The 26852-nt window shown below is 33.8% G+C and overlaps 2 protein-coding genes across 7 annotated transcripts in view; one reads left to right on the top strand and one right to left on the bottom strand.

The window, feature by feature from the left end:
- LOC136846625 (titin homolog) overlaps nt 1–24027 on the top strand; it is a 35960-nt gene extending 11933 nt beyond the window's left edge. For 2 of the 3 annotated variants that reach the window (XM_067117528.1, XM_067117527.1), the window contains exons 15-25: nt 5011–5108; nt 5397–5729; nt 7069–7279; nt 10550–10666; nt 16519–16584; nt 16740–16879; nt 18205–18371; nt 19440–19571; nt 19797–21457; nt 22000–22131; nt 22779–24027. In XM_067117528.1, the coding sequence (XP_066973629.1) occupies nt 5011–5108; nt 5397–5729; nt 7069–7279; nt 10550–10666; nt 16519–16584; nt 16740–16879; nt 18205–18371; nt 19440–19571; nt 19797–21457; nt 22000–22131; nt 22779–22939 (3218 nt within the window). In that variant the 3' untranslated portion in view covers nt 22940–24027. The remainder of the gene's footprint in view (nt 1–5010; nt 5109–5396; nt 5730–7068; nt 7280–10549; nt 10667–16518; nt 16585–16739; nt 16880–18204; nt 18372–19439; nt 19572–19796; nt 21458–21999; nt 22132–22778) is intronic. The other variant, XM_067117529.1, reaches the window with a different exon arrangement.
- LOC136846626 (ionotropic receptor 21a-like) overlaps nt 1–26852 on the bottom strand; it is a 54606-nt gene that overhangs the window by 8594 nt on the left and 19160 nt on the right. For 2 of the 4 annotated variants that reach the window (XM_067117531.1, XM_067117533.1), the window contains exon 14: nt 24617–25600. In XM_067117531.1, coding sequence (XP_066973632.1) covers nt 25505–25600 — 96 coding nt within the window. In that variant the 3' untranslated portion in view covers nt 24617–25504. Of the gene's footprint in view, nt 1–24010; nt 25601–26852 lie in introns of those variants that run through there. The other 2 variants (XM_067117532.1, XM_067117534.1) reach the window with 2 other exon arrangements.

Raw genomic sequence — 26852 nt, 5'->3', positions numbered from 1 at the left:
GTAGAAACCTCTGTATTATTGGTGAGTTTTAGTACTTACAATGCTAAAGTAATCTGTCAATTTTTATCCCAAGGGAGCAAATCATCACCTTATGGTAAGAATGTATTTGATTTTTAGTCTCCTCCATGTGCTTTTTTGAGAGATATTTAAACCTCTCTTTGTCCCGTGAGCTTAAAACATAATCTCTTAAATAGGAGGATTCCTACAACCAGCTGGAATGGGTTGTTGAAACTTAAGGTTAGGGTTGGGTAACCATCCACTCAATGACTGTCCCACTCATTTCCTTTGGCTGCCAGATGCAGTTTCTGTCATTGGAAATATCTGTGTGATCATTGGATGAAATGTAGTTTGAATGTGGCTTGTTTGTATTTTTTATTTTCTTTGGATTACTGTTTTAAGAGAATGATGGCAGTCTTTTCCAAGTGTGTAGACATTTTACCATCATCTTCGTAAACATTTTACCATTAGCCTTTTCCTTTATGGCACTTGGTATGAAATGAGTTCTCTCTGTATTCTTCTGTCTTGTGCTCTTTCTGCCAGAACTTCTATTGAATTTAGGTCTTCATTCATTTACTTTTTCCATGGTTTTCTGGGCCCTCTTATAGTTCTTAATCCTGCTATTTCCATGTCTACTGATTGTTTGACCAACTGTTCCTGATCCCTTCTCATCACATGTCTAGACCATCTCAGTGTTAAAGATCTTAATCTTTTTCCAACTTCTGAAGGCCATACCTCTGGCAATTCCTGTTCCACATTTCTAATATGATCTCCCAATCATACTCTAGCCATAATTTTTAATATTTTATGGCCCCACCTCTTCTGCAAGTAAGTTTAAGTCAAGAGTGGAATCTCACTGTGAAATTGGGTTTCACTCCTTACTCCAACCAGAGAGCAAGGTTGAGACAGTGGTAGAGAACTGGCATTCTGACTGCAGGGAGACGCTAATCAGCTGTGTAGTTTCCTTCAAGTCTTCTGAGCCTTCATTGGTACACCTATATCACTGTGGTTAGGGAGGCTCAGTCCTTGTTAGAGCATTATTATTTAGGATTTAATTGTAATGTTAATAGCTGTGTACCATCCTGTATCTCCTAACACATTAAGGAAGAAGCAAGGTTCCCATGATTTTTTTTTTCAGGTCAGAGTTCTTGATTAGAATTTTTATTCCGGCACTAGACTTTATCAGCCTTGGCATCACATTCTACTGTACTCATAGTTAGGAGTAATTTTTCTCATGCTCGTTATCATAACTGGGAAGTTGGCACCTAAGGAGTGAGTTCCCTGCATGAAAGACAAGCTTTTTTTTATTTTTGAGGGAACAAGTAGCAAATTATTAGGTTATTTTTTCTTCATAATACCACCTCAAGCCAACCCAAACCAACTCTGCTTTGTCCATGGGCTGCAGTGCTGCTGATTGAATACCTTATTAATTAGCTCTCAACAACCATACTTCTATGCAGACTTGGTTTTGGATATTTAGGGAAAATGCAAATTACTTAATATTTGCAGTTCCAAGGTTTTAATTCTATTTACTTTGAAATATTAATGATTGTTTTATTTTTTATTTAAATTCTGAAATCTATGAATAGTTTTCTTGTGTAATTTTAGGAGAGAAGAGAATATAATATTTTTACTGTTCATGTTATTCATAACAGTCTTATTACTTTGATTCATATCAAACATCAAATATTTATAATCAGCTAATGGTGATTCCTTTTTGTCAGGAAAGATTTAGCAAGTAGTGTATTTAAATTATAATTTTTATTATCCTATTCACTGTAGCCAAAGTTGACACATGGCAGTACTTAGAAAGTATGGATTTATTCTGGAAACTTTAGTTGAATGATATTTTTTCTGTATTGGTCAAAGAAAATATGTTTTCCTAATAGGATAATTATTTTCCACCATAGACGTTGGGCTTAAGTGTTCTAAATTTTCATTCTTAACATTTTCGCCTTCTTATCTAAGATACACAGTTCGATTAATTTTGGCCCAGTATAATAAATATTCTAGTTCAGACAGTGAAATATACCATAGTCAAAGAAAGATTAGCATTATTAGTGAAATAAACTTTGTAGATTCGTTGAAGTTGTGTTATAGTAATAATTTTATTAATTTTGGTAATAAAATATTTAGACAAAAAATAGGAATCCCCATGGTTGCAAATTAAGACCCCAATATTCTATTTAGGTGTTTATGAAGCAAAATATCTAGCCATTGACCATCAAGATGCAAGATTTGGAAATGGTCTCGTCATTAGAATTGTTGATTATCTACTCTTATTGAATAAAAATTTATCTTATTTGATGTCAGTTCTAAACATCCAAAAGTTATAGAGTTCTCTGATACTAATAAAAACCATTTAAAGTATGCCATCTTTAGACATCTGTGTTAAAGTTAATAATGAATATTAAACTAAGATTTATAGCAAAAGACAATATTCTAATTTGAATGTACATTACTAGTACTTCTAGTGTTTTCATCTAATAAACCAGGTACTATGATTTTTGGTGTTATCTTTTCAAAATTATGCAGATTTTCTAATGTTTTTATGGAAAGATGTGACTGTATTCATCTGCTAGATTTTGGTCAATAAATTGCTTCATCTTGGATTTCCCACTTAGTTAGTGAGGAGATTTAATAATAAATTTGATTACTGTATAAGAAAGCACATTCATTAGCTCTGTTCTGCTGTACAGAACAGAGACGCAGAAGACTTCAGAAATAAAAGTGGGTTAGGAACTCGGAAGCAGTAGGTAAAGAAATCAAGTGAAATAATTGGAAATAAAACCACAGAAGAACTTATTGCTGCAAGTCAGAGAGGAGTCATGATTAATATTAACTTGTGAAATAGCCATGGGTTGTAACCTGACATTGTTTTAAGAGCGAATTTGGGTATTAGTTGACTGTAGAATTAGTAGAGGTCTGTTTTGATGATTACGGTTGGTAATTGGAATCTATAACCACGGACAAGGAAGCACATTGGTCTGGAGTTTGGTGTATCTCTAGAAATATCCCAACAAGGTTTTCATCTGAAGCTCTGATAAAGACCAGTAAGTAGACTGGTCATCATTAATTGAGCTGATGACAAATGACGTAAACAACTAGCTTGGCTTATCTCCAATTATTCAAGGCTCTATAACTGTGGCTGTATGCAGTTTTTCTTGCTCTTTATGTCATATATGGGGAGAAAATTAATATGTACTACTGGAGCTGAGAGCTAATATGTGTAAGCTCTTGATCACTATATGATGATTTTATTTGTAAAGGAAGTTGTGGAAACCAACATCAGTAGGACAGCCATCGTTGGAAACAAAGTTTAACAGATTTTTACCATCAGTGCTGTTTTCAGCATGATTATTATATGGTGAATTTAAAGGACAAAAAATAGAAAGGGCATATGGATGCTATAGAAGAGGTATAATGTTGAATACATTACAGTTTATTTAGTGTAAGAGATGGTTTCACAGGATGTGTTATGTATTGAAAAATGTAAATGGAGGGGATTTTTATATTATAAAATATTTTAAAGAGACCAGTATGTTCTAAAAATAAGAGACCAAAAAGAAGGGATAACAAGCACAAGGCAGAAAAGTAAGGTAGCTTGGGCCAAAGGGGTATAACAAAAACACCTTTAGTACCATCTACAATACACTTGTAGTTGATATGGTACAACCCTGTGGAGTTTTAACAGTAAATAGATTGGGACATTGTTATACTGGAATGGCAGACTTTGAAGGAGGTAAAGCACATTACCTTGAGGCTAGTGCTGAAGGACAAAAAAAAAAAAAAAGCAGTGGCTTACCTTGGAAAGACACTTTGGTCACTGGAAAATTGGGAAATCCTATTAATAAACATGAAAAAATATACCTTAGTAAATGAGAAAATCCTTCTAATAAATAGAGAAAAAATCTCCAGGGCATGCATCAGGCATATTGTACCACTCTCTGCACTATAGGCATGGGCACTTGCAAAGGAAAAGATTTTGAAGAGACGTAACCACAAAATTCTAAGATGAGTGGATGGAATATTTTGGGAAGATTGTGTTACAAATGAGTAAGTTGCAGAAAGATGTTGGGACCAGTGACAAGAATTGCAAAGATGGTTTAGGCTAGTGATGAGAAGGGAGAGAAACCAGTCAGCTAGAAAATTAGTAGACTTGAAATTAACTGGACAAAGATTAGTGGAAAGACCCAGAAAATCACCGAAGGAGGTAATAGGTTGAGACCTTGTCCAAATGGGAACTCAAGCAAAATTGCCAGAAACTGAGGAGAATATATAGAACTGTATTACATGTCTAACCCCTTGAAGGAAAAAAATTGATGCATAAATGTTAATGATGATGATGTTGATTGTCTGTAAAGACATCATTGAAATTGGAATTAACGTTATGTTTTCCTCTAACTCAAGCTTGATATCACCTGGTTGACTTTCTTTGGTTGGTCATGCTTGTCAGTGAAGTCTTTAGCCAGGAGACCTTGTGTCATATGTATTGTGTTACTCTTTTCAGAGATATTTGATTAAATAACTCTCTATGCCGGATTGAGAAGCACATTTCAGTATTCTTGTGGAGTGTTACTCAGTCTTTTTTAATCAAAAGGCCTCAGTTCTGTACATCTGTCTCTCTACAGAGAAAATGTTTCTCCTTTAGTACATCAGATGCCAAATGATCAGTTGTGTTTTTTGTCATGCATATGATGTTAAAGTCAGTAAACTAAGAATCACATTGCTTCTGCCATGGTGTTTATGTTTAGTAACTACTATACTGCATTATTAATATCATGAAGAATAGTAATGATGATGCTTCTGCTGTTCTTGTTGAATGATAGCTAAGATGGCATAAAACTGTTAAGTTGTGAGTATTGCTTTAAAATGCATGGTTATTGTGGAGTTTCTCCTCAGCTTTATTGTGTCAGTTTTTACTTTGTTGGTATAAGCTGTGATATATTTTTCCACATTAAGATTGGCATGTAACTGCAGGTCTGTTTCCAAGATTGTCTTTTCTTTTTGCAGTGGCTCCAAATGAATTTGTTGTAAAATCCCAGCACAATGAACACAAGTGTCCAAAGCCGGGTTGCTTGAAGAGCTTTCGCAAAGAGAATCTTTTACAGGTGATGATGTTTACATATATTGATGTACATAATACTGGCCATTCTGATATTAAAGTATAAATGCCTGTTTATTAGAATTATGTTTATTATTACAGAGCCATAGCAAAATAGTTTTATTCTTATGTGAAGCCCAAAAAGTTAGCTGAGTGTTTCATAGTATCATTATGCTAATAGAACAGGTTATGCAACAAAGTTATTGAAATTGATTTATCACATGGAATAGCAGAACATGTCATCCAGCCACAACAGGATATTGGGGAAAATATTTATATATTCTGTGTTTTTCAGATGCATATTAAGCACTATCACCCAGATATATTGAAAAAAGGTAGTGCTGTGGCACCAAATGTGGCTGACTTGGCATATGCTAGAACAGTAGGAGACCATCTGGATATGACTATCTCCCCCACTCATGCTTCTCCATCGGCTGAGAAAGCTGTAAAAAGTGAAAGTTCTTCAAAGAAGTCATCTCGTGGTTTGTTTGGAAGTCCAAGTGAAAATCGAACAAAATCCACAGATAAGAAAAGTCACTGCCCAGGTGGTTCTGTTTCTTCTGCCTCTACATCCAAATCACAAAGAGAAGCCAGGAAAAAGGAAACTATCAAAATGGAACCAACAAAGGTAGCAAGTAGTTTTTTTTATCTACGTAAATTTAGAAATATTAGTGAAATGCATCTTTGCCATAATGTGACTATTTTCATTATGTTAGGTGGTTTTCAGTTCCAATATTTAACAAGTAAATTATTTTGCTGGGGCATTTAATACATGAAAGAAATATTCCTGTATATTCACTTGCTAGATTTAGCAAATGAATGATATATTTTTAAGAACAGTTACTGATTAATGTATAATTAATTGTATATATAAGACAAACACTTTTCTGGTAATTTAATGTAGTCATGGAGAGATGTGTGATGTATACCACACATTGTATATATACTTACTTTTAGCCATGTTATTCTGAGTTCCATCATTAAAGTAAGATTTGCTCTTTTATATTTTTGTTTTCATTGTCTATCTTGGTTTGTATGCATATTTCTTCAAGACCAAAAAATGTTTAATCCTCTGTCCTCTGAAATCACTTTTTATCATTTTCGAGTAGTAAGTTTTTAGTTTTGTCAGGTGTTCTACAGCTGATTTTATCATTATTATGATTATTGGAAGGAAGCAGGCCCTCTCTTAAGCATGTCTTGTTAAAAAAGGATGGCTGCATCATGCAAACTGATCTTATATTGAGTTTTCTCAATTTTATTTATGGCTCGCTTCTCTTGCACACTAATATTGGTCAACAACTGGCCAGTCTTCTTATTTTGGCAGATATAAACAGAGTTTAACAGCGGTTTTATTCTCTGTAGAAGTGCAGGGTAGTGAAAACTGGTGCAGTAAATCTGTAGACTACGGATTTACTGCACCAGTTTTCACTACCCTGCACATCTACAGAGAATAAAACCACTGTGTAAACACTGTTTATATTTGCCAAAATATGAACATTGGCCAGTTGTTGACCAATACAGTATTAGCTTGCAAAAGAAGCGAGTCATGAGAAAATTTAGAAAACTCTGTATAAGATCATTTTGCTCAATGCAGACACCCTTTTAACCAAGACCTATTACAGTGTTATTATTATTATTATTATTATTATTATTATTATTATTATTATTATTATTATTATTATTATTATTATTATTATTATTATTTAGGCTTCCAATTCTCTGTAGTTTAAGAAACAAAAGCAGTCATTCATGTTCTTTAAGGATATCAAAGAAAACTGAATGACAGTGTTGAGAAAAAATCCTATACCCATTAGCCTGACTATGAAAACTCAGGCAGAATCTCTTATGTGCACATGAACTGGAAGCCTTGTAAGGAATACATAAAGGCTAAATTTGAAAATGTAGGTTTAACTGTTTGACTCCTGGCTGATCGTATGTTGCATCTTTTGTTTATTTGCTTAATCTAGGGAAAGCCAGCATCTGACGACGAGCTTGACATCAAGGAAGAAATTGATGACTACGTTGATGACCTTGAAGAGGAGGAAGATACCCCAGTTATTGGATTTCAGGTGGAGGATCCTGATTATATTCCTGGTGAAGGTGAAATTTTGAAGAAAAAGGAAAGGAGGGATAGAAAGAGAACCAGAGGAGACGTAAAAACCAAGAAGAGAAAATCGGGTATGCTTCATTTTCTTGTTATTATAAATAATTCATGTAGTAATGACCATGTAAAGCCAGGAAATTAGGGGTATTTATAAATTTTTTACCACCAAACAACAACAATCCATATAAAGTCATTTAGGACATGTTTATTCTTAGGTAAATAATGCAGCATTTTATGCTTTTATCTTCTTCACTTTTTCAAATACAGTACAGTAGTGTATTTTACACGTAAATTGGAACATATTGTAAAAAAACAATTATCCTTCTGGAGGATAATCCTTTCCCGTGGATGAAGAAATCTCCATCAGAATTAGTAATGCAGTAGTGGTGTTGGCTCTTTGTCAAAGAGTGTTTGAATAGAATGCTCACAGTAAAAAACAAAGATCAGTTATTGTAATGCTTGTTCACTATCATCCTTGCTTTACATTGTTGAGGGAAAGCCTACCCATATGCACACAAGTTCAAGGGTCTTATTGGCCGTTGTTGTTGATTGAGAATGATCCTTGGGAAACACTATTATCACAAAGTGACAGATGTTGAATTTCTGAAAGGACGAATTATAACTCCATTTACCCATATAAATAAGAAGACTGTTGGATGAGCCATCTTAAAAGAATGGATGAATCTAATTTCAATTACTATATTGTACTGAGAAATAGAGAGTAAGGGAAAAGTTGGAAAACAGCTTTTGTGCTAATCCAACTCCGTGAAGTGTGATATGTATCAAAGCATAATAAATGACTGAAAAGAAAGTAAACAGGATTAACCACCACAGTTGGGGCTAAGTATAAGTTAATTGAACCCTCAGACTAGGCAACCTTAAAGGTCACTCATTAAAAAAAAAAAGTCAAATCAGTAGAAAGGTGATTACATACAAATGATAAAAAAATTCTTTGGAATTATCACAGCAAGTTGACCATACAACATTCTGTGAGTGGTGAGCTGTAAGACAACCGACAGGGAAGTTTTGACCTGGGGCACAACCTCTGTGCCAAAATGCTTCAACCAGGTCAGCCAAAAGACCCTCAAATAAGTCTCTCTCCTTTATCCCCAATCACTTCTACTCTTGTTCTTGCTTGAATGTTGGATTATCATGATCATCAATCCTAGTAACTTTTCATTTTCATCATTTTCACTTTCATAGTCTGCTAATTCACCATTTTCCATTTTATAAAACTCCAAGTGGTGAGATATATCCTCACCCTTTTGGGTATCTTACACCTAACACTTAGGTCTTAGACATGGCTAGAATGGCTGCAGGATATACAGTACTGGGCTCAGGAGATCCAGGATTAGCAGCAAAACCTTCCATCAGGAAATTCTGTAGACAACTGGTCTTCCAACTGAGCTAAGGCCTGATAAGGTGTCAATTAGTTATTTATGGCCTATTCAAGCCATATGAAGGAAATCCTATGAATTTCATGTTGTGAAATAAGCAAGCTTATGTGAGCGCACCTGGATGCTACCACAAAGTTAATGTATGTAATCATATTAGGTTTGCTGAACTCAAACTTGGCCATGTGCTTCAGATCAAAGTGGTCAACATTATAAAGAAGTCCCCTACATCTCTATCACTGGCCAGAAATAACAAACTTGTGTAAAGGCTTTCGTAAGTACTGTACTGTAAATTCAGGCCTCCAGGATCGGGATGGGGCCAAAATAAGGGTCCAAAGTTTTACATAGGAATATGTAGGAAAAATTAATCATATAGCACTTGCAAGTGTAGCAAGATGGCTTAGGTGAGCAGTGTTGCCCTTGGGCGTCTCACTTTTTTATATGGGCATTCTATTCTGTGAGAGCTTGCTTTGCATGTTAAAGGCCTTTAAGGCTTGTTCCAGGTGAATTTGTACACATTTTAAATATAAATACAGTAGTTTTCTTCAGCCTAGTTTTACTTTAGATTTCTTGATAAAATACTATCCTTATTTAGTACTCTTCACACTGTGTGATGATTTGCATATATGTCATAATTCAGTACCCTGTTTAAACATTTATTCGTTTATGTTGTTAATCCTTTTTCATGTACCCATTTACTGGGATCCTTATTTTGAAGCCTTAAACATCTTTTCTTTGATTCTTTATATTTCTGCCCTCACTTTTGTATTAACCCTTTAACTGTTTAATACGTCTGTTTATCTAGCGTGCATGTTTTATCTGTGCCATTAAGAACAAATAAATGGATGGCAGCCATTTTAACAGTGGCATTATACAGTTCATTTTTCCTGTGCTCCTTTCAAGGTCATTCCACTAGAACATTTCCACTCTATGACTGTAGTGGACTTAAGAATCATACCCAAACAGTAACGAACCATACCCAAACAGTAACAGTGTCTCCCCACCCACCTTTTCCTCTGATGCATTGAAAAAAGAATGAGAGAGAGAGAGAGAGAGAGAGAGAGAGAGAGAGAGAGAGAGAGAGAGAGAGAGAGAGACTAGACGAATGAGATTGAAACAAAGGAAAAGATTATATTTGGAGAAAATAAAAGCATTGAAAAAACTTTCAAATATCAAAATGCATGTTAGGTAGGTCCCAGATTGAAAAGAATATTTTTAGCTTTCTGCATATATAAAAGTAGTATATATATATATATGTAATATATTACTTCAAATTAAAATGAATATGTTTTTAATGATACTTAAACATGTTACTTATTATTACTTTTTGTTGACGGTCTAATATTGTAAATAATTACCCTCTGGGGGCTACAAGGTTGTTTACCATCGGTAACAGTTAAAAGGTTGAGTAATTTTGTATACATTTAAATCATAACGTCTCTGAATGCTCACCAATGTATTTCATCTTTGGTAAATTTTTAATAATGTATATGAATACATCTTCCACATTCAGTAGGATTGGAACAATATCTATGAAAACTTTGCATCAGAAAATTTATCCTGTTTCATTGATGATAAATATTTTTACACTACAAATATATTCTATTTGCAGTGGCTGATAATCTCCTTTAAAAATCTTTTTACCCGTCAATTCTGTGTTCTAAGAAGGATAAATGACTTTTCTTTATGTGCTTGTCACTCCAGCATATCAGGAAAATTTTAGTTTTAAAGAAAATTACACAAATTTGAAATAATTCTTCCTAACATTAGCACCTTGTTTTGACATTTCTCTCTGCTCATCCTTGCTGTTTCAAGTTATGTCAGTGATAGTTCCATTGCTAGTAATGGCACTATAGGTTTAATATGAAGGTATTTTTCTATCATCGAGGTTGTAGCATTGTTATAATATAATTGCAAGTGTTAATCCCCAAATGTCTTTCCCTTTAACAGTTCCCTCAGAAAGTATGAGTGAGGACGATGTCCAAGAATCAAAAGCAGTCACTAAATACAGATACAGCAAACGCAAGGGTCAACCCTCTTCCAAACCTAATGTTTCATCCTTAAATGGTAGGATAAATGTTTGAATTATGCTGTCGCTTGTATTTCCAGAGCTCTTATGTTAGCATATCCTTTTAGGATCACAGACGATGCAGTAGAAAATAAATCATGCATCCCGAGCAGCATTATTATTTAAGGCACAGATTTGATTCTTTCTTATTAGAGATTTCAGAAGTACTCATTATTTTGCCTCTTTTTATTTTGCATTTTTAAGATTTGATCACAGACTAGTTTTCTAGTTTTGCAGGAAAGTATAGTGGCTTTTCAGTCACTAAAGATGTTATAGAGCAGAACATCCTGACATCATGTTCTGTGTGCCATCTTCATCATTTCTTCTGCATAGTTCCCCTGTAATGAACCAATACATTATATGTAGTCTTGTAACATCCATGTTCAACTGGTAAAGCTATGCAGTATACTTTTACTTGGAACATATAGCTATTAAGGCAAACTATATACTTTACTTGGAACTGACAGCTATTCAGGTAAATTATGGTAATTTGGGAGTTGGTTTAAATATATCTTATAACTAATATCAGTGGAGAGTACCAACCCACAAATATTTTTTCCCTTGCATTTTTTGTACATGATGAGGACATCCTGGTATCACTTTTAAATTTGATGCAGTGTTCGTGGATAATTCTTAAATAGCACTGTATCTTTGGTAATTATCTGTTTTGAGATTTATTTTTGTCCTTTTATTTATTCATGAAAACTTCAAAATATGACTCACTTGGTACCAAGGAGACATTATTGTTTGAATGCTGTAACAGCCAAGTTTGGAAGATTTCAGACAACATTGGAGTACAGTACTGAGAAAATATCTTATGACGTATATTCCTTTATGTTGCTTTTTATAGTTTCTTTACACCTACTTTTGTAGGAGTAATGTTGTTAACAAGTGTAATGTGCCATTTTTGTGGATTCTGCATGAAATCTTTTGCTTTGTAATTTTGTATTTAGGGCAGTGCTAAAGCTTATGCTACCTGTAGGAGATGAATTAATGTTTCTTAGACTTAAGATGTTTTGTGGCCTTAGATACTGAAATGGGATTTTGTGTTATTATGTTTCTCTAATGATTCATTATGCAGCTTTAACAGCCTGTCAGAATAATTCTTTTAACTTAACTTTAACTAAACTTACACCGACTGATTTTATTATTCACACTGAAGTCATCATTTTGATTGTGCCCATTCACTGCAAGAGCAGCACCTCAACTTATTGGACAGTTGGAGTCTGCTCCTCCCATCAAGTAACAAAATCCATTGAGTTACAAATGTTATTAAATATGAAATTTACTCAACCTCAAAATTCAGTGGTTCAAGTCCTCTCGGTGATAGATCGCTTATCACTTCGGTGTATTATTTGGATGTTGAGTGAATTTGATGTTAAACAATATTTGTAGCTTAATGTTTGTGAATGAAAAAGATATGTCATGGTGTATGTGACAAAAAGTTTATAAATTGTTATATGTTTCAAACATACCAATTGGCTATCATGGTGGTGGAGGTTTGTTGATATTGACTCTAAGTACAAAAACCAGAATTCAACAGGCATATGTCCATAAGCTGAGGTGTTACTCTAAGTGCAAAAACCTGAATTCGATAGGCATGTGTCTGTAAGTTGAGATGTCACTTAGGATGACTGCTGTGGGTTGTAAAAGCTTGATGAGTAATTATTGCATAAGGTTGACATCAGCTGATGGAACACCAAATGTGTTTAGTGGATTGTATGTTACAGACTTCTTTCTTTGCACATGTTCCATAAAAATTTACCTCAAAAGTACAGGCAGTCCCCGGTTATCGGTGGGCTCAGTTATCAGCGATCCAATTTTTCGGCACTTGTTTAGCGACGAAAATTGGCGATTTTTGGCACTGATATGTGCCGATTTCAGCTTATCGGCGCTGATACATATCTAACAGAGGCACCGATAAACCAAAAATCACAGATTTATGGTTATCTGTGATTTTCACTTATCGTCATGCAGTCGGAACGGAACCCCCGCCAATAACCGGGGACTGCCTGTACTATATATTATTCATTTATGTCATTGCTAAAGAACAAAAGCATCAGTATGAACAGAAAAAGAATGTGTTCATGGTACATTTCTTTAAATGCCTGTGCTTTCATTTGAACACTATAAATTATCTCTGTTTTGTCCCATTATAGCAGAATTGAGACAAAGCAGCTCTCAAAACTGTTAATAATTTTCGGCCTACCAAAACAAAACATTTGGAAGTGTTTTCATCTTTTCCAAATATTATACCACCTCCTTGAAATGCAATTAAATCTTGAACTCCTATCTTAGGTGAGAAGTTATAGGTTTTTGTTGGAATTTAAAAGAAATCATTCATTCCTTAGAAGGGCTCTTTCAAAAAACATAATGTTTATATGTCATTTGTTTGCATTGCATTCAGTGAAGTAAGCATTGTCTAATCTTAAAGATACTTTCATCAGTCTTATTAGGATCCATCATAATCAATCATGGATGCCATGTAGTCACATTAAGGAAGACAGCTATATTCTTTTAAGAGAATACATCTGTTTTGGTACCTAACCCAGAGTTACTTGATAATGATAATTAAGTTTGAGAAGGAAACCTCTAGCAATAGTCACCCTTCCTAAGAGTACACTTTTGATTCTTTACACTAAGGTAATGTACCTTTGAATACCACTGCTTTACCTCACAGTCACATTGGTGTTACAAGTAACCAGTTTTCGTTACTGATATCCTTTTGCCCTGCTGTTATTTTCCAATAGCAAACATTTTTATAAATATTCCTGCCAAAAATTGTTAGGGCTTCTTGCTGCATATGCCACTACAGATACTGTACTTTTTATCAAATGGATCTGATGGGTTGTATCAAACAGATATCAGTAATGCTGTGATAATTTTATTATTATAATTTTTATTATTAAGATATTTAAACCCGGCTACCGAGTATTATAATTTTAGTAGTTACTTTAAACTTGACCACTGAATCAAACATTTTTTGTAGTCACATAAAAACTTTGTCTTTTAAAATATATGAACTGTTACTTGCTCAGTGTATCCACTCTGGATGCTTTCTAATTATAACATACACTTATATTAGTTTGTATTGGCTTGTCCAGTATGGGGAGGAATATGTTAAGCTTCAGTATTCCAACATCGCTTTGCGAAAAAATTCTATGTATCACTGGCTACATTTGCAGTATTAGACAATGTGTTCTTTATTGTTTTTTTATAATTCTTTAGCTATTTAATATCAAGTTTTCTGATCTGTTAACTTTATTTTTATACCAAATTGTTTTTATTGCAATGCTGTTTTGTACTCAATGCTGTATGTTACCGCTTAATGAATCTGTGTTTTTGGGAGTATTTTTATCTGTACTGTAGCTTTTCTTTTAGTAAACTCAGTAGTTTGAATCCATGTATTAGCCTACTTATAGCTATTCAACGAATTTTAATCTCTGGAAATATTATCACTGCTACACTTATTGTCCTAGTTGCCAGCTCCCTCCTGACTCTTCCCCTTCTTTTTATCGTCTCTTCATCTTGAATGTATGCTTAACTTTTACTACTTTGGCCTTAGAAAAGATGTATGTGTAAAACAGCTTTTCCAAAGAATAAAAGAAAAAATTTAACATTGTAATATTAAATTTAAAACAGATCTAAACTTCTGTTGGATTGTGGGATTTGTTTTTTCAGGAAGAATGCCGTGTCGAAATCATTTTGGCACAACATTAAATTTTTCTTACTCATTTGACCCTTAGATTTTTTATAATTACCCCCCATGATTCAGTCCACAATTGTAGAGAGTGCAATGCAATGCTGAAAGCAAATCTTGTTTGATATCAGTCTCCATTTCATTCATCATTGGATGTCAGTTTTACATAAATCCTTTGAGGATACAGTTGGCCCTTGACTTACTTGTGGTTTCAGTTCCAAGATCCTCCATGTCAGTCACAATTGTGTGTATTAAAACCTTTTATATAAAATGGCATTAAACAGTGTACAGGATATTGTATTTGTATATATACAGGTATATGTACAGTATATGTATTATGCACATCATTCGGTCTACAGTTTGCAACATAAATCATCTCTATATTACTTATACAGTTAAACCTAAAACAATGTACTACATAAATGTTTTGTAAATACAATTATTGTTAAAATGTTAAAAAAAAAGATTAATAACAAAAAAAAAAGGTGTAACAATTCAATAATGATTCAGCCATTATAACCCAGACTGCATGCATAGTACATGGTGACAGTAGCAATATAACATTTTTCTTTTATTCAGGATAATAGACTGCTCTAATTTAATGACCTGAAAGAGAAGCTATATCCTGGAATTATTATAAATACAGCACAGACTTTAAATTGACAAATAGAGGAAAATGAATGTATTATCCATCTTTCTCTGTGGAGTTTCATTAATCTAGCATTTAACAAGTTTTTACTAGAGATGCAATAAGACCTTTCATTTAATCTTACATAACAGTGATAGCTGCATCTTAAATAAGGAACTGGTCACATTGTAGTTGCAATATCAAGTTATGGTTACATGACAGTGTATTATAAGTATGGTGGGAATGGTAAAGCAGGGAATATTGACTTTTACATATTATGCTGAAATTTTGTATGCGTTACAGTATTTACATTTTGGGTGTACTCAGCACGTATCAAATTCAAGCTTGACATTTTGGAGCATCTTAAAATTTTTTCTTCAATTTTATTTATTCTCACTTTTGAAATTTGTGTAAGTGAATTCCACATTAGTCAGGGTCAACTGAACATTGTTTGAATTTCCAACATTTTGAATTTATCCAGTGATTGAATTTTTTTAAATTGCAGCTTATTTAGTAAAACATAGCAGTTTTTAAAAGCAAATCCTTTGGTGTAGTCTTGTGAGATTCAAAGTGTTTTATTTCGTGGTGTGGCTAAGCCTTTCTGTCTGTCATTTGCACCTCACATTTACCATCTAGTCTTGTGCTCACTTGATAACAATTCACTTTGAGGGGTTTTATATTTATGATATAGTATTCAATGTGGTTTGAGATTTCAAAGACAGGCTGCATCGTTTATGCGGTGGATGCTGTACACAAAGATATTTTTATTGTTTTTCTTTTTCTACATAAAAATATTAATGCTTGAAAATCTAAAAGCTTAAAATTATCATCATACAGTAATGGTAATTTTTAAAATAAATGTTGCACCTGGATATGGTGGTAACATTAAAGCTTCTATTATTATTTAATTTCATTAAGAAGTGTTTCCAAAATTTGTAATTTGCTGTTGTTGGTTTTGAAGTTACATAAAGTGTATTCACAATATTCTTGGACTAGATTATTGAAGGGTTATTATGGAGTTATGACTTATGTCAGTATCAAGGAGTTTGTTAAAAGACTCAGTTTTCTATGGCAGACTGGATAGGTTAGGCTTTCATCATTCTTTATTGTAGTACTTCAGAAGTTTTGAACATAATTACACAAAAGTAATGTGGTTATTATTAATGATCTATTTTAGAGACAAAAACTTGAACATTAAAATGTTTTCATAATATCTCTAACATTTATAAATTAACTACTTTATGGCAAAATCAGACAGGTACAAACTACCTATTGTCAAGAGTGTGGTTTCTCTGAATTTAGGTTTAAATGGTTGTAGGTAAGCATTTCAAAAGTATGATAAGGTGAGAAATCAATTACAAAGATTGCTTTTCAAATAAAAGCTTAACATTGCACAATTTGCTTAAGGTTTTTTACTTAAATAGACATTAGATGAAATTTCTTTACCAGATAATTTCTAAAACTTAAAGACTTCCACTGTGACAGTGCTGTGTTCATTCTTTATATTGGTACTTTCTTTACAGTTTCAGAACAAGGTGTATCAGAGCCTAGTACGTCAAGCCCAGCCAAGAAACCCCAAAATACTGAAGGTACAGTATTGTTATTATTGTGAAAGCTTGGATTTGAAATATCATTGTATACTGGTTAGAATGCACAGTATTTGACCTCTTGCAGTTAAATAATTATTGTGTTATTTTATATGTTTATGACTTTAATTTGCATACTTGCTTTTGTTTCCTTGAAGAAAATATAAACCTTGATGTAGAGGAAGACACTACAGACACCTGGGGGGAAGGAACAGAAAATGCTTCTGTACAAGAAGTTCCAGCAGAAATTATCAATTGTGGATGTGGTTCAACTGAAGAAGAAGGCCTTATGTTGCAGGTGAGGTGTTTTACTTGGTAGTCTGAAACCTGATATTACCACTCTTCTCTTTGTATTGTACAGTAAAGCAGGACACATACATCATTCAATTTCTCCTGCATCTTCTTAAAGTTCGAAGACCATACTATACTAATTGCTGTAATGGGTAATTGTTATTATAAAGCAGTTTAATGAGACCACTGAGTCCCATTGCTATTGATTGTATGATTTCCTCGAAGGATTTGTTCTTCCTTTGGGCAAGCTGTATGTGAATTCAAACTTTGATAGAGGTTGGTATTTTTGTTGTTACGTGAATTTGTTATGCAAGCCTTTTTTTCTCTTAAATAAAGACATTGGGAATACTGTAGTACCTGCCTTTTTGGCATTTGTAGCCATAAAAAATTCTATTATCAAGAATATGACTACAAAAGAGAAAATATGTAAGTCAGTTCAATGTTGTACAGTACAATATGACTTCCCCCTCTATGATTTTCAGGCCCTTGGAAGACAGTTTTATATTTATGCACACTGTACACTTTTCATTATCTTTGACTTAACCATTGCATTATTGTATTCTTTGTAGCTCAATAAAATTTTTATGGTACCTTGTATTGTGCATTGAGCTATTCAATTGTGCATACTGTACTTGTATGAGCAGGCTCATGTGAGCCTCAATTCTTAGTTTTCATATCTCATTCGTTTTTCTTTGTGGTTTCTTTCATTCGTAAAGTTTATTCTTTTCTCCTTATATTCCCTTTTCCTAATTGGGCTGCTCTCTTTATTAAAACTCTTTAGCTTGTAGCATCCTGCTTTTCCAACTATGGTTGCAGCAAGGCTAATAATAATAATAATAATAATAATAATAATAATAATAATAATAATAATAATAATAATAATAACAGTAATAACAATGATAATAATAATAATAATTATAATAATAATAATAATAATGTGCACATTTTGCAACCCCACTCGTCTGTTGCCGCTATTTGAGTGTCTTGGATTCTTGCAAATGCATGATTAAGCTATGTTAAAATATATTGCTTATTCAAATTATAACAGCCTACATGCTATAAAGATGAAGTTTATGTTTAAACGGTCTTTTTTTATATAAGTGGTCTCAGTTTTCTGATGGTTATTAGGTTTTGGCATAAGGAAAATTTAATACTCTTGCTTATCATAAAGTTATATTAGAAGGGGATTACAGCATTTGATATTATCTTGTGCCATAGTTAACTCTTGCTTATCATAAAGTTTTATTAGAAGGGGATTATGGCATTTGATATTATCTTGTGCCATAGTTTGTTTTTTCCAAATCTGTTGTCATACATTAATTTATCTTGCAGTGTGATGTTTGCTTGTGTTGGCAACATGGAGCATGCTATAATATTGAAGGGGAGGACCAAGTTCCAGACAAATACATATGTTCCCTGTGCGATCATTCCAAACTAGAGAGAACATCCCACAAATTCCGACACCATCAAGACTGGCTCAAAGAAGGTCATTTACCAAGGTATGTGATGGAAACTTTTGTATAAAAATATCAGTAAGTGTGAGGCATTAAAAGTAAAATTATTATTACGTGTGGGGTATGGTGTTTGAAAGTATTTGAAAATGAAAGTAACATATATGAGGTATATGAATGTGATTTTATTCAAGAATGATGGCTGGATGCATGATTTTTAGGGCTGAACCACAGGCAATGGAGCCAAGAAAGTCATTTAGTGCTTTCATAAACTTTGGTAATTGTTTCCCATTTTGTAGCGGGAGTAGTCATGCACTATTTAGAGGGAGTTCCAAACTTGTTATGTGGTATTGTGAGGATAACTACTGTTTAGGACACTGTTGTGGTGTTTATTAGCAACTAGGTCAGAGCAGTCTTGTATACCTGTATACGTAATTTTGATTCCATAGCAGTGCTATTTTTAATACTCCAAGTTTAGAATCTGATTATTTAACTTCGTACTGTATTTCCCAGCAATTGAAGACCCTATTTTTTTCCTGATATAAGTTAGAAATTTACCATGCATCCTAGAGGCCAAAAGCTGTTTTTCATGGGCCTATCCTAACAGTAGAGGAACCTCATCCTTGCTAGACAATAATCAGAACTACTGTATATGACCTCTGAATGAAGAGTATAAATTATACTTGGCTAAAATAATAAATAAGCAACAATATCATAAAAAATATATACATACCTGTAGTCACAAAGATTCATCCCTGTATCATTAAATCTTACTGTAGCATAGCAGGAGTATTACAATTAAACATGTTTGTGTGTTACTTTTATTACAAATGGTCATATGCAAAATGCTTTCAGGTTCTGAAGACTTTCCTATGGTGATTTTTTTGTTAAAAAATATTAGTCCCAAAGTATAATGAAAGTCAAAATAATGTGCATATTCCTCTAATGTTCATTGTCTTCTTGTCATAAATATAAGATAGCGATATCAGTGAAAAAAGTGTTTCATGTCAGTGACAATCTGCTTTCGTAAAAACTGGAAACTAAATATTGTTGGATAAGCTACGATTATTGCTTATATAATAACACTCAAAAACTTTTGTCATTTCCATTTCACAGGTTTTCATTTTCCCGAACTCATGGTGATGCACGGCTTGAGTCCTGCATTAGGAGAGGCCATGAGCTAACTGCTAATGTCTTGCAGTTATCACAAGTACTTCATTCCTTAAGGCTAAAACTACACATAGCTAAGTATGTGCTACATATGTGATAAGACTATAAAAAGTTGATCATACACTCAATGAATTATTTATTGGTACTGTGTTAAGTCTTACTGGAATTCACTATTGTACTTAGTTTTGAAGCTTTGGCAGTTATGTGTTTATTCATTTCTTGTACGGCCTTATAGACCCATATAACTAGAGTGAGACATACTTAAAAATTGTTGCATGAAATATTTTTTTTTTTTTATTTCAGAGAGGCAGATCACCCTAAATTCGTCATGTGGCATAAAAAGTGGAATGAGAAAGAGGAAACTGATGTGCCAGACAATGAGGCAACTACTACTGGTAGCACAGAAGCATTGGAGCGCATGCAGGATCTCATGGACATTGTTGGGGAAGAAGGGCCAAACATATCACAGCCAAGCATAAATAATTCAATCATTACAGATCCACAGCTTTTAGCGGCAGCTATGGAGAGTGTAAGTTCACCTCAGGCTGGTCAGTCAAATGTGCAAATGAATTCTGGTGGGAATCAGCAGGCCACTAACCTAATTGATCCAATAGGTCAACCTCACGGAGGCACGCAAGTCCCAAATCTCTCTGCTTGTGCAAATATTCCAGATATACCAGTGGCAGGAAGAGATCAATTAACAAAAAAAGAACCAGATCTCCCTGCCTCTAACAATGAACAACAAGAGAGCCAGAAAGGTTTAGAAGCTGCTTCAACTGAGACTGACGAAAGTCTTGGTGCAAAACATAATTTAAACGAACAAGAAAAAATAGACTTTAAAAACAGTGGTATTACTGATCAAAAACCTGTTAGCAACCCCGAAGAAAACCAGAGTAGAGAGCTTAAGGTCGAGCCTTCCGGAATTAGTGAAGTTAATGAGAAAAATACCAGTAAAGAGAAAGAAAGCTTGCATATTAAAAGTGAACCTACAGATGATGTCGAGCCATCCTCACGACTGGATGATTTTCAGAGTGATAACAAGGAGTTTGATGTAAATAAAACAGTTTTTAAAAGTGAAGCAGACATTTCAGAGAGTGATAGTAAAACTAATATTCAAGGCACATCGTTATCCTCAAATGACAAACCTAAAACTTCAGATAAATTGGAGGATAAGAAAAGTCATGTTACAACACCAAAAGATGATAAGGATGGCAGTCATTTATGTGAAAGTACAATCACAGAAAACCAGAAGGATATTAGTTATAATATAATTAAGGAAGAGCAACTTGATATTAAACAAGAGATCCCACAGCAGTCCATGGAGAATGAGGCAGGCTCCACTTCTGCAACTAGTTTGCAGTTTGCAAAAGATGATGAACAATCTCAATTGCTTCAGGATGATAATAGTGATAAGAAAACAGGCAAAGCAGATGGTGAAGGCAGTCCAGACACTGAGATTAAATCAAGACCAAAGGAAGACATTGGGGAAAATATTGCAGAAAAAAGAAGTGGTGAGATAGAGGATGAAGATAAAGACAAGATACCGAAAGTTGCAGATGTAAAGGCATCAGAAGAAAATACTTCTGAAAAGGTTGAGAAAGAGAGTGGTAGTACTCAAGGAAACACCAAGAGCAGAGCAAGTAAAGATGCTTCAGGGGCAGGTGACTTAGATGAGTTAGAAATAGCTGATGTAGATGATATAGAATTGCCCCAACCAGGGGACATGGATGCCCCTGATCTCACTCATCCCGAGGGTTTAGAGGGAACAGATGAAGTTTTGGATGATGATGGTGGAGATGATCTTGCACTTGATCTTGAAGGAATAGAAGGTGCAGCTGAAGGTGGAATGCCTGAGAATTCTGACTTAGCTGCCCTTCTTTCATCTCACACAGAGCTTGAACAGTTAGTGACCCAGGCGAGTTCAGAACTTTCCTCTCATGTACCTGTTTCAGCTGGTCATTCAGGTAAATATTGTTTGGTTCATTGTGCTGGTTGGTATACCTTGCATAATGTGGGTTATAGTTCCAAAACATGTGACCCGAGTAAAAGTAAACTCAACTTGAAAGTAACCACCTTAAAAAATAACTTAGACCCCCCTATAAACATTCCAGAATGTCATTAATAGCATCATCACAGAAATAAAAAAAACTTTCAATAAGTTTTCCAGTCTTTTTAATAAAGATTTACATTTTCTTCATACTGCTGTAAAGAATACCCAAAACCACTTGCCAAAAAATAATCCTAAGCACCCTATAAACTACCAATAACTACACTAATAATGTCACTGACTATCATAAATGTGTTAACCAATGCAAAGAAACAATTTTTCCTTTTATTATTTAAGAAAAACTGATGTGCAGTTTATAATGATTTAACTTGAAATTACTTAAGGCAAGGTATGACTGTGCTAATGAATTATTTGTGTTGTATCAGTAGTGATAAATTGTTTATTTTATATAAGTTATTTTATCATCTTCAAACTGAACAATATATCCTTGTATTTCAGTGCCAGCACCTATAATTCCTGAGGCAGAAAGGATTGAGCCAGTAAATTGTAAACTGAACTTGCTGGAACATGTGCAAGTAGTACAGAGTAACATCACTCGACGTTTTGATCAGATTGAAAAGCAGTTGGAAGGTAAGGTTTAATCATATTCAATGCCAAAGCTTTTAAGAAGATAATGCACAAGTTGAAATTCTAATGTGGTTTTCATGATTGCTGACGCTGGGTAATTTACAATAGTTCATCTTACAGCAGGGTACAACTTACAGCATGCTTCATGTGACATACTGTGGTCAGTACTCAAGGCTCTTGCATTTTATTGGTTCCCAGTTGCACTGCCTTGTCTATTATTGTTCTCTTCCCTTTGGCTCCCCTGAACTAAAAGTCCAGCATCTAGGTTCTTATTTGATATCATGACTTTCTCGTGATCTTAATTGGGAAAATAAAGTCTGTAGTAGTATGCAAGTATATTGCTATATACTGGAAGCTTTTGCCAACTTGATCAGTTGGCCTCTTCAGCCTGAAGAGGCCAACTGATCAAGTTGGCAAAAGCTTCTTGTGTATAGCAATATACATTCTACTACAGACTTTATTTTTCTATCTAGGTTTTTCTTCAGTTTCCACCCCTCATTTCAGAACAATTCCTTTCAGCCATTACTAAACAGTTATTAATAGAGGATGTAAATCTGAAGTAATATTATAAGAAAGTTGATATTCATAGTTTATTGCTTTGTAAAAGAATGTGTACAAAATTCCCATTTAATCATTCAACTTCTTTTCAGTTCTCGAGGCAGAAATGGGCTTGTCTGGAGACAATGCTGATGATGATGGTGAAGAAGAGAGCGAAGAAAGAGACCCAGCTACACTTCAGGCTCGTTCACTCATCAAACTCATTCTGAATGACTTAAATACTGTGAGGAAGATTTCTGATTTTTCTGGCTAAAAAGCAGAAAAATATAAACTTTCATCATACTGTGAGGAAAATTTGAATTCTTTTGTGGCTCAGAAACTAAAGTTAAAGGGATGAGATGATACAATATACATTAAAGTGACAACAGCAACCAAACACATAGACCCATAGGGCCATGCCCAAAAGAATATAAACTAATTTTGTAATCCTACACAGTATGCAAGTAAGAAACAATTTGAAATCTGACTTCAAGACTGAAAATTCAGTGACCAATGTGAAAGATAAGTTTTCTCACTGATGATACTGTGCATATAATTATCCATTTTTATGCTGTTCTGTGGTATGCACTAGATGAATACCACTACATTCAATGTGACTCAATATTTAGAAAAGAGTTGGGGTGTGTAGTGTTGGAGAAACATGATATGTGCTTGATATATAATTTATATCAGACTGTGCAATCTCATGTTAACTTTATAAACAAGCACTAACAAATTACTGTTATGAATTACCAGTGATAAATAACTGCATCTGAAATTAAAAAGACAAAAGAAAATGGTGGAAGTGAACAGAGACCATGATTTTAGTGTTCAAGACTTATCAATGAATATTTTGAAATCAAATCTCAAACACCAGATAAACTTTAACTTGGTGTGCATTGTTGGAGCTGTAGTGTAAGTGAGCTTCACTACTGATTCAATATAAATCATTAACACAAATCTTTAGTATGTTGTAAAAGCTGTGTAGAGAAAAGCTCAGCTTTCAAGTGCTACAAACCTAAATTACTGCAGTGTATAGCAGACCCTGGCCAGTTTCATTTCTTGTGAGATAATTCCCACTTTTTTGATGACTGTGAAAGATAAAGTTATCCTTTCTGAGTACCAGCTACAAGAAACATTTCATGACTTCATAGCTGTTTAAAGACTAAAGTGGAAATGGAACTCAAACTTAGATGCTTCCAAGTACCCGACATACAGAAGGTTGACATGGAAAGTCTGAATTCCTGAAAACTTATTGCCTGATAAGTCATGTATTGGATGATTTTTCTGTACTGAAGATGTTTTCAAAGTACTGATCAACAGGTTATGTGAGAAATCATCCCTATTACAGAATTTATAGTGTATTTAGTAGAACCAACTTAGAAATGTAAAAGTACAATGTGATTAAATGCTTGCAGAATTGTATCAACTATTTGAATAAGTCAAATAAAAAATTGAATATTGTGGACAATTAATGGCACATTAATCCATTCACATATTAACCACAATATTTGTATATAGTACTGTATATATTATCAACATAGGAATTTAATTAAAAACATTATTTCTGTAATACTGCATACACTCAGGGTCTTCTGGTATATCAATCATCAGTATTCTGAAAATGTTTATTTGCACATTTTTCTTACTGCAAGATGACTTCCCTGAGAAAGGTGTACATTTTGTTTTGTGTTCCAGTTCATTTTTTTTTTTTTTTTTACAAATTCCTTTGTTGCTATAGTTAACATATATGTTTATATTGCTTTCATTTTATACAACAAAGTTGACTGATGAAATATGCATAAAATAGTTCATGGGTGAAATATGCATAAAACAATGTATAAATTTAAGTTGTATGTTTTTACAGTTACACCAGAAATGACTGGAATAAATAGTGTAAATTAGACAAGCAAGTTTTCCACAAAATTATGAAAATAAAAAGCAAAAAAATAAAAATAATGCATAATTTTTAAGTTGTACAGTTTTACAATTACACTAGAAATAAGTGGAATAAATATAGTATAAGTTATAAAAGAATTATGTATAATGTCTTAGATGTGCAAGTTTTCTACTACAATTGTGAAAATAAAATTTAAAAAAATTAATAAATTTAAGTTGTATAGTTTTACAGTTACACTGGAAATTACTATAAGTTGTACAGTATAGTTTACAATTACCATACACTGGAAATGACTGGAATAAACATAGTGTAAGTTATGGAAGAATTGTCTCAGATAAGCATATTTTCCACTTTATGAAAGTATAATGGAAAAATATATATGATGTGTATGTATTATGTACAGTACATACAAACTCTTCTTTATCAAAGTATGTTATCCTTTCCTTTGTTACATATCAGTGACTGAGACAGAAAAATTTAGAAAAACTATTGTACTATATAAGTCTTATATCCTGTGTCTATGCTGTAAATTTGGTGTCTTGTGAAAGTGATGTATTTCTTTTGAGCTAGTCATTTAGAATAAGTATCACTTTTGATTTATATTAACTGAAGAATTTTGGAGAAATATTTAGTTAATTATACAAAGCCATCTGTAAATGTTAAATACCTTAAGCTAAGTTGCATTTGGTTTAAAAGAGAAAGATGGTTCTATCAAGTATTTTTTCTAGATAAAAAGTACTTCATTGTGAATCATAGTGATGTTTTGTAGGCTGTCAAACATTGGAGTTCAATTAATATTGACATTAATAAAAGCAAAGCGTCATACATTTCCTATATTTTAGCAAATAAAGAAGAGAAAAATTGTTTAGATTTATACTTGTTAAACCAACCTTTAAGCATGTACAGTACTTGTAACCTGGAGTTCAAGTTGAAGGACATCTACTTTTGTTGATGTTTTAAGGACCTTACAATGTTTTCCAGTATAAACATTAGAAATGCAATCAAAATCCCACTGCCAAAGAGAAGCCATGCACCCTGAAAAGAGATATGTGATCAATATAATTCCTATGTAGTAAAAATTTTAACTAACAAGGAAAGCCATGAGGAATTTTATCAGAGCTGGGGATTTTAAGCATCAGAGTTAATTTCTTGAAGAAAAAAAAAAAAAAAAATTTACAACCGATTTCTATGAATGCCTTTGAGTGTCAGTTCCCTTTTTCAGACATGCTGAAAAGAGGGTGGACCCAGCTTGCTAATGTGCACACCCAGACTCCCAAGTTCCTCTACTGGCAGGAAGTGGTCATTACACATGTGTTATCTGACCACTGCAAATTCTGTGGGGTCTGGAAGGCAACTTACCAAAGAAGTGATGAGTGCGTACCAAATACGTGAATTTTGTTTTGAAAATTGTATTTGTTTTGCCACTAAAAACCCATTAGTTTACAAATGCCTGAGCCTTGCTCCTATTCAGAAACTAACTCTCAGGGACTTGTAACCAGCAAACTACCGAACAGAAAAAGCCTGGAGGTTCCAAAGTTCTGGGGACTAACAAGAGGTCAAGAAATAGGCCAGTTTCTCATCAGTAAAACTATGGTCTGTACTGCAGAAGTGCTGAATCAATGATAGGTCAAAGCACTTTCTCTTTCCAATGCAGCAAACCACACTATGCCACAAGTGACAAAGTTAGGTGGGTGAGGAAGATGGGTCTTAGTTGGAAGCATCCTCTTCCTTTTGAGAGGAGGTAAAAATCTGGCCAGTGGCTACAAGAGGGCCAATTGCAAACAAATCAAAGGATGTATGAGGCAAATCCTGCTGGTAAAATGCCTCAAGGTATTCAAGGGGACCTCCTTGATGCAGAATCAATGACAAAAAAGAAACCTATATTAATTTTAAAAGCCAGAGAGATAGATACAGCCATTATTTCATGACCTCTGACCTGTTAGGAGTGCTAGAAGTTTAGGAGCATTAACATGAACTCTACAGATGATCTGATGTAGCCATAGTACAATAGTTTTTAGACACTTCCTTCTAAAAGCTTATGAAGATAATCCTAAAAGCTTTTTAAAAGGCAAAGGAGGTCTTCCATATTCCCAAGCTGAACAGGCACAGTTAAAATAACATATAAAGGTACAGGATGAGGTTGTCTATGCTTTTGCTACAAAACTAGGGATGCAGGACAGGCCAATAATTCCTGAATTCTCTGTGTACAACATCTGGCTAAAGAGAGTATGCAACTCACTCACTCAACAAGCCCAGGGTAAGGCTACCAAAAGTTGTCTTCAAAGTA

The sequence above is a fragment of the Macrobrachium rosenbergii genome, chromosome 15 (genome assembly GCF_040412425.1).
Source record: "Macrobrachium rosenbergii isolate ZJJX-2024 chromosome 15, ASM4041242v1, whole genome shotgun sequence".
In the NCBI taxonomy this organism is placed as follows: domain Eukaryota; kingdom Metazoa; phylum Arthropoda; class Malacostraca; order Decapoda; family Palaemonidae; genus Macrobrachium; species Macrobrachium rosenbergii.
The sequence above is the reverse complement of the archived record's forward strand: the minus strand, read 5'-3'. Positions and strand labels throughout refer to the sequence as shown.